Source organism: Felis catus, chromosome B1 (assembly GCF_018350175.1).
Source record: "Felis catus isolate Fca126 chromosome B1, F.catus_Fca126_mat1.0, whole genome shotgun sequence".
Classification (NCBI taxonomy): Eukaryota; Metazoa; Chordata; class Mammalia; order Carnivora; family Felidae; genus Felis; species Felis catus.
The window spans coordinates 15,117,942-15,131,822 of NC_058371.1; the positions used below are offsets into that span (position 1 = coordinate 15,117,942).

Here is a 13,881-nt window from a genome sequence, read left to right on the forward strand (position 1 = left end):
ACTTAAGAGGCTGTTCATTCCATCCTGCAATTCGACGGACAGGCGCGGAGCTCCGGCCACCCTGCTAGGCTTTTGGGTGAAACGCCTTCCTTCACCTGAAGGAGCTCGTCTTCAGCGAGGAAAGGAGACGGGCTACGGCTTCTGTCCCGGGCTTCTGTCCCGATGCCCGCGCCTACAGGGACAGGCGGTGAGGCGGATCCGGCCCCGGGGCGCCTTTGGCCTGAGCGGAGGCAGGAAGAGCCCGCCGTGGGACTCCTGTCCGTGGGGGCGCGGGGTGCGTGTAGCGGAGGAGCCTTGGTGACGGCTGCGGGTGGCTCTGACAGTGTGGGCCCGGGGTGCCCGCGGGAGCACGGCCACACGCCCCCCCCCCACCCCGTCCCCCCCGGGAGCTCCGGGAGCGGGGAAGGCCATGGCCGCCCGGCTGGGAGAGCTGGACAGCCTCTGACGGGAGGAGCAGGAGAGGGAAGCGGCCGTGGGAGAAGAGTTGGCAGGAGCGAGGAGGAGAGAGGACCCGGAGTTCTCCGCTCTCAGTGCTGACAGCTTGTGCCAGTCACTGCGGTTCGCCCAGCACCAGGGCTGGCAGACTTTCATTTTACTTATTTACTTTTTAATGTATTTATCTGGAGAGAGAGAGAGAGAGCGTGCAAGCAGGGGAGGGGCAGAGAACGAAGGAGAGAGAATCCCCAGTAGGCTCCCCACTGTCCGCACGGAGCCAGACAGGGCATTCGAACCCGTGAACCGTGAGATCGTGACCTGAGCCAAAACCAAGAGTCTGATGCTTCACCGACGGAGCCACCCAGACACCCCAAGACTTTCAGTTTTAAAACCAGGACGGTCCTCGGCAAACGGAGATATGCTGGCCGTTCTACAGTGAACACTATCTTGGAAATTTAAATAAAATCTTCACTATGTGTGATTTGTTCAGAACATTCCAGAGCTTTACGGGACCCCTCCTCTATACATGGGTAGGTAGCAGGGAGGGGACCCTCTTTGATGAGCCATTAAGCTAGTTAATCATTTCTAACAGGAAGGAACCAGAAGTAGCCCCACATGGGGAAACACCGGGAGAAATGGTTATTATGTTTGCAGACTTGTATTCTTTTATTTGGGCGCCTGCGCTCTGCTGCCGGCTCACCGTGAAAATGCCTGTCATCAGCTTGCTTGAATTCGGGAAGCCAGGGGAGTGTTTATGAGATAAGAGTTATAGTCTCTAGACTACATCTTTGTCTCAATCATCCTTAGAATTAAAAAAGAAAAAAAAAAAAAGTAATGTGCACTGTTTACTCCCAAATCAGCAAACCAGTTAATGAAATTTGTTCAACACACGCCCGGAGGCATCTCTGAATTTGCCATTTCATGGCGAGTTCAGCCCTTTATGGTGCTGAGCTGGGAGGTACCGGGAGCACAATCAGAAATGGGGGTAGGGTTGGGAATGAGGGTGAAGGTAGAAGGAGGGATAGAAGGACAAGAAGAAGCAAGGAGCATCCTGGACAATCTGTGTCATTAGCTTCTGTTTGCACATGGCCAAGGCACTTGCTTTGGCAAAATCTCAAGGCATTTACTCGTGTTTTATCGTTGCATTTTCGGAATACGTTAGCATGTACACCTCTCACCTCTTCCTTCCGACTTCCCCTCGGTATAGATCAGAAAATGGTTGCGAAACCACACAGAAAAATACTCCTAAGGAGGCAGGAGGGCCACCAGCTGCTGGGACAGCATCTGGGCCCCAGCTCTTGCCGTGCACCCCAAAATGACTGTGTGGGGAGGCTGAGGACGCAGAAGATTTCCCCCAAGGCCAGGGGACCATGTGAGGGCCTTGTCGGCTCCTCCGGCTCTGTTTGACTTCCTGTCCAGTCTTCCCCCACTGGAGGCCACAGTGGACCCTCCTACCTTGAAACTTGGGAGCGCTCACTGTCTACACTGCTGGATCCCAAGCCTGGCTCTGCAGAGACCGCCCTGAGCTTCTATGGGGACCTACTTTGGGGTATTTGCATTCAGTAGGTCTGGGTGAGGCAGGGAATATCTCTACTTAATAATCTCTCCCCACATGGTTGGGACACATAGTCAGGTCTGGAAACCCATTCTCCCGGCACCTGTCTTGTGCTACGTTAAAGTACCCGTTCCTTTCTAAGGACACTTCTTGTTCATACTGGATTACCATGCTGAGGTCCGAGTCTGTGTCTCAGGCCCTCTGAGCCTAGCAGCCTAGGGCCCCCCTCCTGGAGGGAATGCAGGGTCTCAGGGCGAAAAGAATCAGTCACGCAATCTGCTCACAGAGGATTGCAGGAACCAGTGGGGCCTTACTGGCTGATTTCATCCGGCACCCAGTCTCATTGGTCGGGGCCTGTGGGGTACCGGTGGTTAAACTTTTTGACTACCACCCCTCCTCTCAACCGCTAAAAGTGTAATTCTTCCAGTGAAGCGGGGTCGGACACCCAAGTTTCTCCCCGATGAGGCACCTCACTGAATCTCCGGGGCTCTGGGGGAACACAACTGAAATCTGGTCAGATGAACATAAATAAAATGTGAACACCGATCCGAAGTGTGTGAATGGCCTAATAAACATAAATCTACTTTATTCTCCTAGGACACAATTGTAAGAGGAACCTCCCATGTGCCAGAAAAGACTAGAAACTTCTGACATCATCTCAGGCTGAAAGAGGCACCCGATGGTGTCCAAGTCAGGGGCGGCTTCACTTAAAACTCTTGTGGCAGCGACAGCAGGTTGGCTGGCTCGGGTGGTTTCGTTGCTAGGGTTAAGTCTGAGCCACGGTTTCCACTATGGACCCGTTTCTTGGGTTTCCCCCGTGGCTCTCCCAAGAGGCTTCCTGTTGGCCTGACTCCTTGGAGGCCTGTGGGAGTGGTGGTCGGGAACACAGCAGTGCAAAGAGGTCTCCCTACCAGTTTCTCTCCCTGCATCTTAGGAGGCTGCCTCTTCCTAAAACAGAATTTAATTGCTCAGGCCCCGGGCCCTGCTCTGACCCGGGGAAGCCCTGTTGCCACACCCAGCCTAATCCTTTGAACAGAAAATGTCAGGGAGCAAAACCAGCAGGGATCAAGAGAAGCAGAATTCCCCGGAGGACAGTGAAGGGGTGGACGGCACAGAGCGGATCGGGCTCCTTTCTTCCTTTCCCCCCAGGGCCGTGTTTACTGAAGTGTGCCAAGGGTGAGGAGGGTGTGCGTGGGCCCCCAGACGACCCGAATCCCCACCAGAAAGTAAGCAGCTCCCGGCGCTCGACAGCCGACTTCCTGAAGCTCAATTAGTCGGGCCTGGACAACACCACTCTTAGCTGCCACTAAAACTCAGAAACCACGTTTTCCAGATTGTCTTGATTTCCCAACATATTTTGGGGCCGTGCCTAACTGCCATTCGACCGAAGACCTTAGAATTGAGGCTGGCATTTCACATCCTTCGCCAGTTTTCAAAATAAATCTTTCCTCTGGAGACAAATCTTGGCCTCCCTTAGACACTCGGGCCCGGATTACCTGTATTTCTCTCCACTCGGACAGGAGTGAGCCCAGAAGATCGGCAACGAAGTGCCATGTTTTACAGTCCCTCACCAGGCTGGGGCCGCCCCCCCTTTCTGAGCACCCTGGCATGAGGTAGACGCTGTCCAGGACAGGCCACAGGACTTAGCCCTGAAGGGGAGGGGTTGGCGAGAGCTGCTGCATCCCACACTTGGGCTCCAGCTGTGGGCTAGCTGAAGCCAGCAGAACAGCCATCACTGGTTTTAAACCCCCTTTCCCTGTTGAAGTCTCTCCAGGGGCAGCTACTAAAGAGCAAAAAGGAAAGGCTTTCCTGACTCAGCCTTCCTCTCTGCTTACTTGGTTACCTACGAAGTGAACAGCCTGTTGATAAGCAGCCCGGAATCAATGGTCTTCGTATTTAGTAATTCATCTGTCAATTCATATTCCACAAACACGTACTGAGCCTCTGTCGTGTACCGGGTTCCACGGAGGAAAAGGGAGGTGGTGACGCCACAGGCCTGCCTGCGAGGAGCTTATACTCCAGGAAGGAAGAGTCCGAAAGCAGACACACGAACGTAGCAGGCAGGGGAGAGAGTCCGGCTTTTATGAGAATTCCACGCTGGAGGAAGTTGGGGGGGGGCCGGGTGTTTCACGGGACAGCCGGTGTCTGAGCTTACGGACAGGTGGGAGTCAAGGAGGAGAGGGCAGCCCAGGGGCTCTGACTGATGCTACCGGGGCCCGCTGAGTACAGGCTGATCTTTCAGGTACAGGTATCCCCTGCTTTTTGTAAGTTCGAGTTACACAACTTTGCTTTTACGAAAAGAGCTGCATTAGTAACCTGCTTTTGCTGACTGAAAGATATTCAAGGAGGATTTCTGTTTTGGGAAGAAAGAAAAAAAAAAAGACGGAAAGCGAACACAGTGTTCAGCATCGGTTTTGCAGTAAGCCTTCACAGAGGCAGCGCGTACCTGAACAGCTCCTTCCCTGGAAACCACCAGAGCTTTGAACCCCTCCTGTGAGCATCTGGGCTTTGTGTCGATTTGCTTTGTGCGTCCATTAGCAAGAGGTGACCTAAGGCATCAGGAAAGCCTGAGAGAGGTCATTTTGGGGGGGCCTGGGAAAGCTCATAAATTTTTCCAAATAAATTAATGGTAATTGCTTCTTTGCTTTGCGCCATTTCTGCTTACGGAAGCTTTCGTAGGAATGCTCCGCTTCCGGATAGCGGGGCAAAGCTGCATGTGGACGGAGGAACGGACGTGGAGGGTGGAAGGATGCACTTGAGTTCGGCGGAAACTACCCTCAGTACCTCCCCACTTTGCCTTTTCCCGTGTTGTTCCTGACGTTCCCATATGCCAAGGACATGCAGCATCACTGGACCTGCCTCCTGAAGGCAGTGGGACGACCCTGTCTGACCAAATCCGTTGCGTGCCGGCGCCCCCTGGAGGAGAGATGGGGGTGGAGCATGGGTAAATGAAACCTGGGGACTGGGCAGTGGGGGGGCTCCTGAAGGGTTATGGCCTTTGACCCCTGGCAAGCACAAGCCAAGAGGTTTCCAGGGGACAGTGACCAGGTCTTAGGGAGCAGAGGGGGTGGGGACATCAGTTAGGAAGCTCTTGAAGACAGGAGCCTGGCAGGTGTGACAGGCCAGGGCTGGACCTCGGCAGGCGGCCTGGATTTTTCTCCTCTTCGTGTTTAGTCGGTCCTCTGCCGCCCTTGCAGGAGGAGAGCCGGGGAAAGGACTGGCTGTAGTCGGAAATCCAGTCCAGATATTGAAGAATGCAGGAGCAGAAGCAAGCTGCAGGGAGCCACTGGCCAGGGAGCTTGCTTTTCTGCCGCAGCAACAGCAGCCACACTGGGTAATTGTGCAATTCCAGGTGACAAATTAAATCGGTTTCCCTGTCTTTATCTTTTTCAGTGACAGCTCTCTAAGCGACCGTTAAAAAAATGAGCTCAGTTAAGTCTTCCCGTCAGAGCAGCTGCCTTAGAGTCTGCAAAGCTTACCTCGGTAGCAAGAAGTTGGTGTTTACATGGGAGGGGCGGTGTCGCCAGGGAAGCCAAATCTTGCATGTTGCGGCATGGCGGCCAAAGACAGGCAGGATGGGGAGACGCGGCTCTATTTTCCTGGCCCCAACCGGCACCAAATCGTCCTGACTCAGCTGTTTTTCTAATCGTGTCTAAACCAGAAAAAAGACTCCTCTGCTATCCACACCCAGAGCCAGGGAGACGGCTTTCCGGGCTGAGAAGCTGGTCCTGCCGCAGACGCCAAGCGGGGTTTAGCTCAGAAACGTCATCACCTGTGCTCCGCACTGCCGTGCGGGTGACGGAGCAAAACACAACGTTCTTTTACCACGTGGGGAGAGCGACAGCCCAGCTCTGAGCAGGAGCAAAGATACAGAATGGAGTTTTTCGGTTCTCTGCGGTCAAGGAAGTATAACGAACAACAGAAAGGCGTAACAGAAGAAAGTCTAAGACAACAAGGAAACGGATGGACATGCGTCTTTAGGGTTTTTCAGAAAACAAAGAGATAAAACCCTATGTTATATCAAAGAATCAGAAATTCTAATTTTCACCTGTGAGTCTTGGGACAAAAATCCATAAATTCAAGGAGGGGAGTAAAATGAAGGCATTCATTCAATCTAGGAAACTGAGGTACAAAAAGGAGTCACTGAAAGACATCTCATTTCTTTCAGGACTCAGGGACGACCATGATTTGCCAGGGAAACATTTCTTGTTTTTTACGTTACTCACAGACACTGTAAGTCACACTAAGGTAACTGAGTGTGCCACCATCTCCGAGCTGGCTGCTAGGAAGCTAGAGTGACGTTAGTGTCCCACGTTATGTTGTGGTGCGTTACTTTCAGGACTAACAATATCCTCTACGCAGACTCATCGGGAGGGACAGACGCAGTAGCCAGGAGGTACTTCATTCAAGATAACTGTTGTTATTGTTGTTGACCAAAATTTTAAGAAGAAATGTTTCTTCATGGGTTTATTACCTGCAAAAGGTGCAATGACTGTATTCGTGTCCTTGAAACTGTGGGGGAGGAGTCGTTGTAAAGTTTCTAGTGAACCAGGCGTGGTCAATGTCGATTCCTTTTAATGGCACCGGTCAGTACTAATTAAAGCTGGGTGAGTTAACAGTGATGGTCCCTGTATTTGGTGGGTCAACACTTATCTTTCCAGAATCTTATTTTTTCACATCCTGTTTATCTTACTTCTGATTTCATTCTTAAAAAAACAAAACAAAAAAAAACAACTCTCTGCTTCAAAATATTTAAAAAATCATCTCAAATTTCCTTTTGGAAATAATTCTCTATTTTTCAAAAAGGTTTTCAAGCGATTGTCCATCGTTAGACATTCTTCCTTTCTGTTCTTGTGGCTTCTTCCCCCACTTCTTAAAAGCATACGGTGAAACACTGGGCGGCCCCTGTTAACTGATTTAGTTCTGATTTACACAAACATATGTTTGCGTATGTGTGTAATCATGTGATATGTACAAAATATAACATAATGTAACATAGTATGCAATATGGTGCATAATTACCATGTGGCTCGCCCTCAGTAGACACGTGATTTGACCGGCTTCCTGCAGAAGAGCAGATACCTGGACCCTCAGTGCAGAGGGGAGGGGTGTTGGGAGGTCGGGGAGGCGGTGATGAGGCCCCACCAGATTTGTCACCGGGCTTTGTGAGCGGGCCACCGCCAGCTAGTCACCAAGTTTGTCCTCATTCTCCTCTCACCTCCTCTTCCTTGTGATCTAAGTTTCAGGGACTCGCGCGCCTCATTCCAGAGCCTCTGTATCACTTCCGTCTTGCGACTGTGGTGCCCTGGTCCGCGCTGCAGCGTAGGTTAGATCTCAGGACCAAAGCGGACTCAAGGCAGGAATTGTCTAGCCACGCTGCTGAGCTGATGGCTGAGACCCAGGGGGAGGCTTGCTAGTGGGGTCTGGGCAGAAGCGGATGTACAGTGCAGTCAGGGGCGCCTGGGTGGCGCAGTCGGTGAAGCGTCCGACTTCAGCCAGGTCACGATCTCGCGGTCCGTGAGTTCGAGCCCCGCGTCGGGCTCTGGGCTGATGGCTCGGAGCCTGGAGCCTGTTTCCGATTCTGTGTCTCCCTCTCTCTCTGCCCCTCCCCCGTTCATGCTCTGTCTCTCTCTGTCCCAAAAATGAATAAACGTTGAAAAAAAAAAAAAGAAGCTTAAGCATTAAGGCTTCTCACTCTCGTGGGTTTCTTCCAAGTCCCTACACCTAATTTTATATTTATAATTATGTATTCTTTTCTTAAAGAGAGACATCCCCCCCAAATTTTATAACTGTGAGAGTCCCATGAAACCAGTATCTGCCTCTGATTCTGGGATGTATTTTTTGTTCCCTAATAAAAGTAGGAGACATACAAGAAGCTACACCCCTTCTTTCCTGCTTTGGGAGAACCTGCAGGGATGTGATGCTCGGGGCTGTGGCAGCCGTCTTGTGACCCTGAAGGGAAAGCCAAAAGAACCACAGAAGAGCTGACTGGGGGCCTTGATATGATGGACATGATTGAGCTGCTGGATGAGCCAACCCTAGAACCGCCTACCTCCAGACTTCCCGTTATGTGAGGTAGGAAGTCTTTACTAGTTAAGGCACAGTTATTCAAGCGGTCTGTGGCTCATAACCAAGAGCATCGTGCCGATACCTCCAGGTCCCCCCATCGCTATGTTTTAGTCACTCATTGAAGAAACGTGCATCTCCCTGCTGGATGTGCTACTGCCACGATGCGCACCTTCCAGAAAGCACTTACAGCTAGAGCACCTTCACTGTTGCCCATCCTACCCTCCTGGAGGGGCTCAGGGCCTCCCCCATTGGAACTGAGACGGTACCTCGGCAGTTGGGCAGTGTCTCCGGCTTCCCCACTCTTCCCACTAAGACTGTCTTCCCGTAAATTACTCCAGATCACCTCGGTAATCCCTCCCTACCATGAGCCAGCTTCTCAGTGCCCTTGCCTTCAGCTAACTATGAGAAGGTAAACAACAGATGCAAATAATCATGCAAAGACACGTGTGACAGATAACCAGATGGACCGTCATCATCTCTTTGTTTGAAAAACTCAGCAATTCCACCAGAATTTCCTAAATTGAGAGAGTTTCAAACTGTAAGCTCTTGTGAGTGGCTTGCCAAGTTGGCTTTACGGAATAAAGTCGTGCAGGCACCCACCCAGCTGACCCAATTGGCTGCATGTGTGTTCAATGCAAAGCTGCGAGAAAATCATTACAAATGAAAATGCCAGGAGCCTAGAAGAATCGCGCTCCAGGTAAATGTCAAACGGTGTGATAAAGTGAAGAAAGAAGCATTTTGGTTCCCAGAGGAGGGGAGCAGGAGGAGGTAGAGGGACCTTCTTGGAAACTTCTACAATCACATGGTGTGGAAGCCAAAGTGTGATTAGACAGCCCAGCTTGGCCTCAGGACCGTGCAGACTGACATCTCTAACTGGGTCTGTTTTGTTTCCTCGGTGACCAGATGCTTCTCTTTGAGAGCACACAGGAATGACTCAGTCCTCCTGAGTCACCGATTTTCACACCAGGGAACCCCCATTTTCCCACACCTAGGTCCCTAGACCTCCACCCATTTGCCTGACCGGCGTTTCTGCTGATCACCGCCTGCCCTCTCTCCGGCAGATAACTCTAGTCGTGCGTCCTCATACTTCACTGATGTCAACCAACGGCTCCCATGTGCCAACACCTGCCAGTCTCTTTTGCCCTGCAGTCTGGGCTGTCTGCAAGCCATCCTCAAACTCAATGTCTGTGGTAACCCACGCACACCCTCTTCACGAACTGATTCTAGACACGTCTTGACCTTGGTTTCCCTGAAGGCCAGAGCCTTCCCACACTGGCCCGAGATCAGAAGCTGATCCCAGAGCCTGGAGAGCTTGCAGTCCAGGCCAGCGAGCAGGAACTGCTGAAGTCATTCGTGCACGAGGCAATCAGAGTTTGGACCCCAAAGGCAAGGTCATCTCCTCGGTAAAATCAAGTTGGCCAACTGGGGACCTGGATCTGTGGAGTTCTGTTTGCCGAACATTTCCCTTAAAGGAGAAAGCAAAGCTGAGCCCCTCCTTGGTCTTCACCGCCCTAAAGCGATTGCTTTGGTTCACAGTAATCGTTCTGCTTTAAACCGAATAGGTTACAGTGCAAGCCTGGGTAATTGAGTTAAGGCTGGTTTGTTAAAATATAGCAAGTCTGGAGCCAGGAAGTCTAAATGTGCCTCTGGGGCCAAGTCTACGGTTTGTGTCCACAAAGTCACCTGACCAAGACTTTGGAGTCTCTAAAGTAATGCCATGAAGGACACTTAAGTGAAAACAAAATATTTTAAGTGCAAAAGCTGAGTAATTATTTACCGTCAGCTGTTTGACAGAATTTGTCTAATGAACATAGTGCCATAATTTTATAATTACCTCAGTTATGAACCACCCTTCATCAGCCACTAAGGTCAAAGGAGAGACGAATTTCCCTTTCTTGTAATAGAACCTGCTGGGTATGGCTTCTTTCTCGTAGACGGTCATGTGTTCCACCGCTCTCAGCTTGTTATATACCTGCAAAGATAACAACAATGGCCAGTTTTGCATTCTCTCTCTTAACTCCATGTGAGTATCTACTGGACCTGGGGGAGAGGGAGAACTTTATAGACCAGAGAAAGAAATTACCCAAACACCTGACAGGTCTGACTGCATAAAAATGAGAAACTTCTGTACGTCTCAGAAAACAAGGTGACTTTTTATTTAGTAAGGCTGAAGATCACATACCCCCCACCTGCCAAGTTAGCTCTAGAGATCTAGTGACAACGCTTCATAATTGTGCACCTGTAGACAGGAAGAGGGATTTATGCTGCAGACTGGAACAGCCCAAATGCCCAGCGACAGCAGAAGGGAGAAAATGAAGGGAGGTGTGGGTCTGCAGTGGAATACTATACAGCAATGAAGATGGATGGATTGTAACTACATAGAACACCTGGAGACGTCTCGGGGATCTCAGTTTGAGAAAATAAAGCAAGCTGCAGACGAATACAGACAGGACTGTTATTGTTACCTGAACTCCGAATAACTATAAAACTAAAGAAATCTATGGTAAAACCATAAAGACAATTAAGGAAATGATACCTTATAATTAAGAGAGTAGTTTCCTCTGAGGGGGCAAAAAAAGGGTGATGGCGTTTGGGAAGACATACAGGAGATACCATGAGCAGTGGTCATGTGAACATAAGGTGCTCCTTTATACTTTGATATTTTATAATAATTTTATACTAATTTGCCTACTCAATAATTAATACACAAATTACAAAACTTGTGTATGTCCAAAACTCTATAGTAAAATTAAAAGGCAAGTGAGGAATTGGTCTGCTTGATGTTAAATACCACTAAGATCAAAGAAAGAGGATTTGTTCTTTGACTTGACCTAGAGCATGTCTTACCTCCACCTGAATCTTGAAAGTACTAGTGATTGTCTGCCATTCACTACGCTACTAATGTCATGATGAGGGTGTAAACTCTGTACATATTTCCAATATTTAGCAGCAGCCGAAACGTTTATGGCTAACAGCCAAATCAACGGGTTGAGCTGGACTTGTTGGCCCTTTGCCAAGTCGGGCATATATTCCTGGGCAGAACTGAATATAGAATTGAGTTTATCAACGCAAATCTGGAGTATAATTAGCCTTCAGGCTGTTTAGCAGAGGGTTTCTGATGACCCCACTTGACTTCCTACTGGAGAAAAGCCACGGTTCTTAAGGAAAGTGGATGCGTTTGCACACAGATTTGGGATAAGTGAAAAATCTGATGACATACAGCAGAACTCGCAAACTGTTGTGTCCATCACGTGACAAGCCGTCACCCAAACACAGCCCCCACTCGCAAATGATCCACCAACTGCTTCAGGCGGCTGGCGCTGCCTGGCTCGAACGCCGCGCTGGAAGAAGCTGTTCCCGGCCCCGCAAGCTGCCGGCGCGCAAGCGTTCTGGGGGCGGCACGTCCCTGGGCGCCAGATGGGAGCTACGGATGCTCTTCCTTGCCAAGAAAGCAGAACTTCCTCTCAAGAAGCCGTTTACTGTGGGACCTGCCAGTGTGTGGAGCACGCGTCACAGCTTCAGACCGAGGGAGCTCGTGCGGACACGGCAAACCGGATCGGCACCTCCGCCTCCGGCGCGAGGAACTTGACAAAACGGGGCGTCCACCTAGGAAACGGGACAAGGCTGGAGAGGGGTGGCATTGTTGGGGACGGTGTTGGCAACCCCCAGACAGACAGATAGTGGGCGTGTATGTGGCAGGGGACCAAGGGGCCCAGCGGAGAGACCCCAGCCTGCTGTGCGCAGTGCTCCATCGATACTGACGACCGTCCATCGCCGAGTACGTCCCTGCCGTGGGCGGAGGCACCGGGCCGCCCAATGCCTGTTCCTGGCACCTCCACCGGCAGCGGTCCCAGCCTCCCCGGAGGATGAGATCCGCTGCCGGGTCCAGAGCAGGAAGTTCTCCCCGGGAGCTGGCAGAAGCCCCAACGCGTACACTTAAGGGGACTAGGGCGACGTGGGGCGAAGCGGTCGGCCAACGGTTCCGCTTGCTCCTCACTTTCTCATCTGATTTAGCAAGAACTGCCAGATAATGACTGTGGAGCAGGGTAAGGAGAAGTCCAGTCCTCTCTGGGTGCTGAGCTCCTGGAGGGCGGGCGGTGCCTGTGGGGAGCACGCTGTGGGGCCTCAACACGCCCCCCTGAGAACGACCCCTCGCGATGGTGATCGCCGTAACAAGGGACATGTACGTCGTCCCTGGGGTGGGTGCAGCCTGCTTCCGTGTGTTTTGCAGCAGCCCGGGAGGCGGCTGTGACGACACCACCAGGGGCCCGGACACAGAGGCTGCAGCGGGGCCAGGTCAGGGGGGCCGCGGAACAGCAGTCTGCACCAGGGCTGGGATTTGCACCCAAGCAGTGTGTCTCCTTGGATAAGGAGCTGACCCGTGGCACACAGGGCCTCGGCCTCTGCTCAGTCATCACATCCTTATCTCCACGTCCCTGGTGAAAACAGATCAGACTGGCAGCTTTGTTCCAGAGAAAGAGCGTTCTCTGCACGCATCCGCTGTCCCCCAGGGTGGCCTGGGAAGTGCTGCGTCTTGGCCAGTCATAAAACAGCCCTGGCGGAGGGCGGAGGGCTTAACGCGCTAAGCACTGCACACCGCTCGCCTCCTTGAATTTCCACCGTGGCGTGCGGCACGTGCCATCGTGCCCGCTTCAGAGAAGGCAGACGCAGGAGGGCGAGCCACTGGGCAGAGGTCAAGCGAGTGGCACGGCCACCGGAGGCCCAGCTCCTGGCTCGGCTCTACCTCAGCACGAGGGCCACGGGGCGAAGGTGGGGCCCAGAGCGACGGTGAAGAAGGGCGTGGAGCTCTCCCTTCCCCTCGTGGGACCCGCCCGTCCTTCCGCCCACGGCCCCCGCCCTTCCGCCCACGGCCGGCGCTTCCTTGCCTCGGAGTGCTTCCCGGGGGCTGGCCAGAGGCTCACGACGGGCCCTCGGTCCTTCACTCGCTGCAGGTCACTCAGGCTCACGTACTTGTCCAGCTCGATCACTCTGTCCATCCAGAAAATGTCAGTCATCCCATGGTCCGAGAAGATGATAACGTCCAGCTTGTCCTGCAGCTCCAGCTCCTGTGGGCGGACAAAGGCCGTCAGGACAGCGCCCTCGGCCCACGGGAAGACGCTCTCACTCCGGAAATCGTGTAAAGAAGTGGGCTTTTTAAAGTTTATTTATTGATTGGGGGGGGGGGGGGGGGGAGGGAGAGGGCGGGAGAGAGAATCCCAAGCACAGAGGCGGACACGGGGTTTCGATCCCATGAGCCCATGAACCTGAGATCCAGACCTGATAGGAGATCAAGAGTCAGATGCTTAACCGACTGAGCCACCCAGGCGGCCCCTAAAGAAGTGTTTTAAACTATAAGTTACAGGGGAGAGGAGAGGTCCTCAGCTGTAAACTGAATCGTGTACTTTTCTGCCCTGATGAGGGCAGCTCAGAATCACTTTGAGGAGGGGGACTGTGAGAGCACGCTCCCCACTCCTACTGGGCTTTTGCCTCTCCAGGTACCCTTTCTGTTTTCATTTCCTTTTGGCTCTTTCAACAAGCTTGTGTGGTACTGTGGGGACTGTCACTTACCCATTTTTACAAATGTGGAAAAAAAAGCTCAGAGGGTTTTAACAAATAATACCTTGCTTAAAGTCATCCAGCAAGGGGGTGGCAGAATCAGGGACAGAACCCAGGTCTGTTTTCCATGCCCACGTGAACCCGGTTACCAGGCCTGTTAGGTCTGATCAAGGACTGGGCCATCTCGCCGGCTCCAGGTAATAATGCAGATCTGGTCGCTCCAGTCCTGCAGGCCTGGCAGCGAAACAAGGGATCTCTTGGTGTCT

The 13,881-nt window shown here is 52.1% G+C and overlaps 2 protein-coding genes across 3 annotated transcripts in view; both read right to left on the minus strand.

The window, feature by feature from the left end:
- Positions 1-13,881, minus strand: part of ENPP6 (ectonucleotide pyrophosphatase/phosphodiesterase 6) — a 138,627-nt gene that overhangs the window by 8,759 nt on the left and 115,987 nt on the right. For both annotated transcript variants that reach the window (XM_045055209.1, XM_003984581.6), the window contains 2 exons: positions 12,946-13,125; positions 9,894-10,031 (listed from right to left, as the gene is read on the minus strand). In XM_045055209.1, coding sequence (XP_044911144.1) covers positions 9,894-10,031; positions 12,946-13,125 — 318 coding nt within the window. The remainder of the gene's footprint in view (positions 1-9,893; positions 10,032-12,945; positions 13,126-13,881) is intronic.
- Positions 10,192-12,938, minus strand: LOC123384753. Its single transcript, XM_045055210.1, has 2 exons — positions 11,280-12,938; positions 10,192-10,489 (listed from the first exon to the last, which is right to left on the minus strand). The coding sequence occupies exon 1, from the start codon at positions 12,240-12,242 to the stop codon at positions 11,484-11,486; it is 759 nt and encodes a 252-aa protein (XP_044911145.1). The 5' UTR covers positions 12,243-12,938; the 3' UTR covers positions 10,192-10,489; positions 11,280-11,483.

What these genes read in the sequence shown, in the direction of transcription:
- LOC123384753 (XM_045055210.1), bottom strand. Translation starts at nt 12,242, where the DNA reads ATGTCCCTTGTTACGGCGATCACCATCGCGAGGGGTCGTTCTCAGGGG.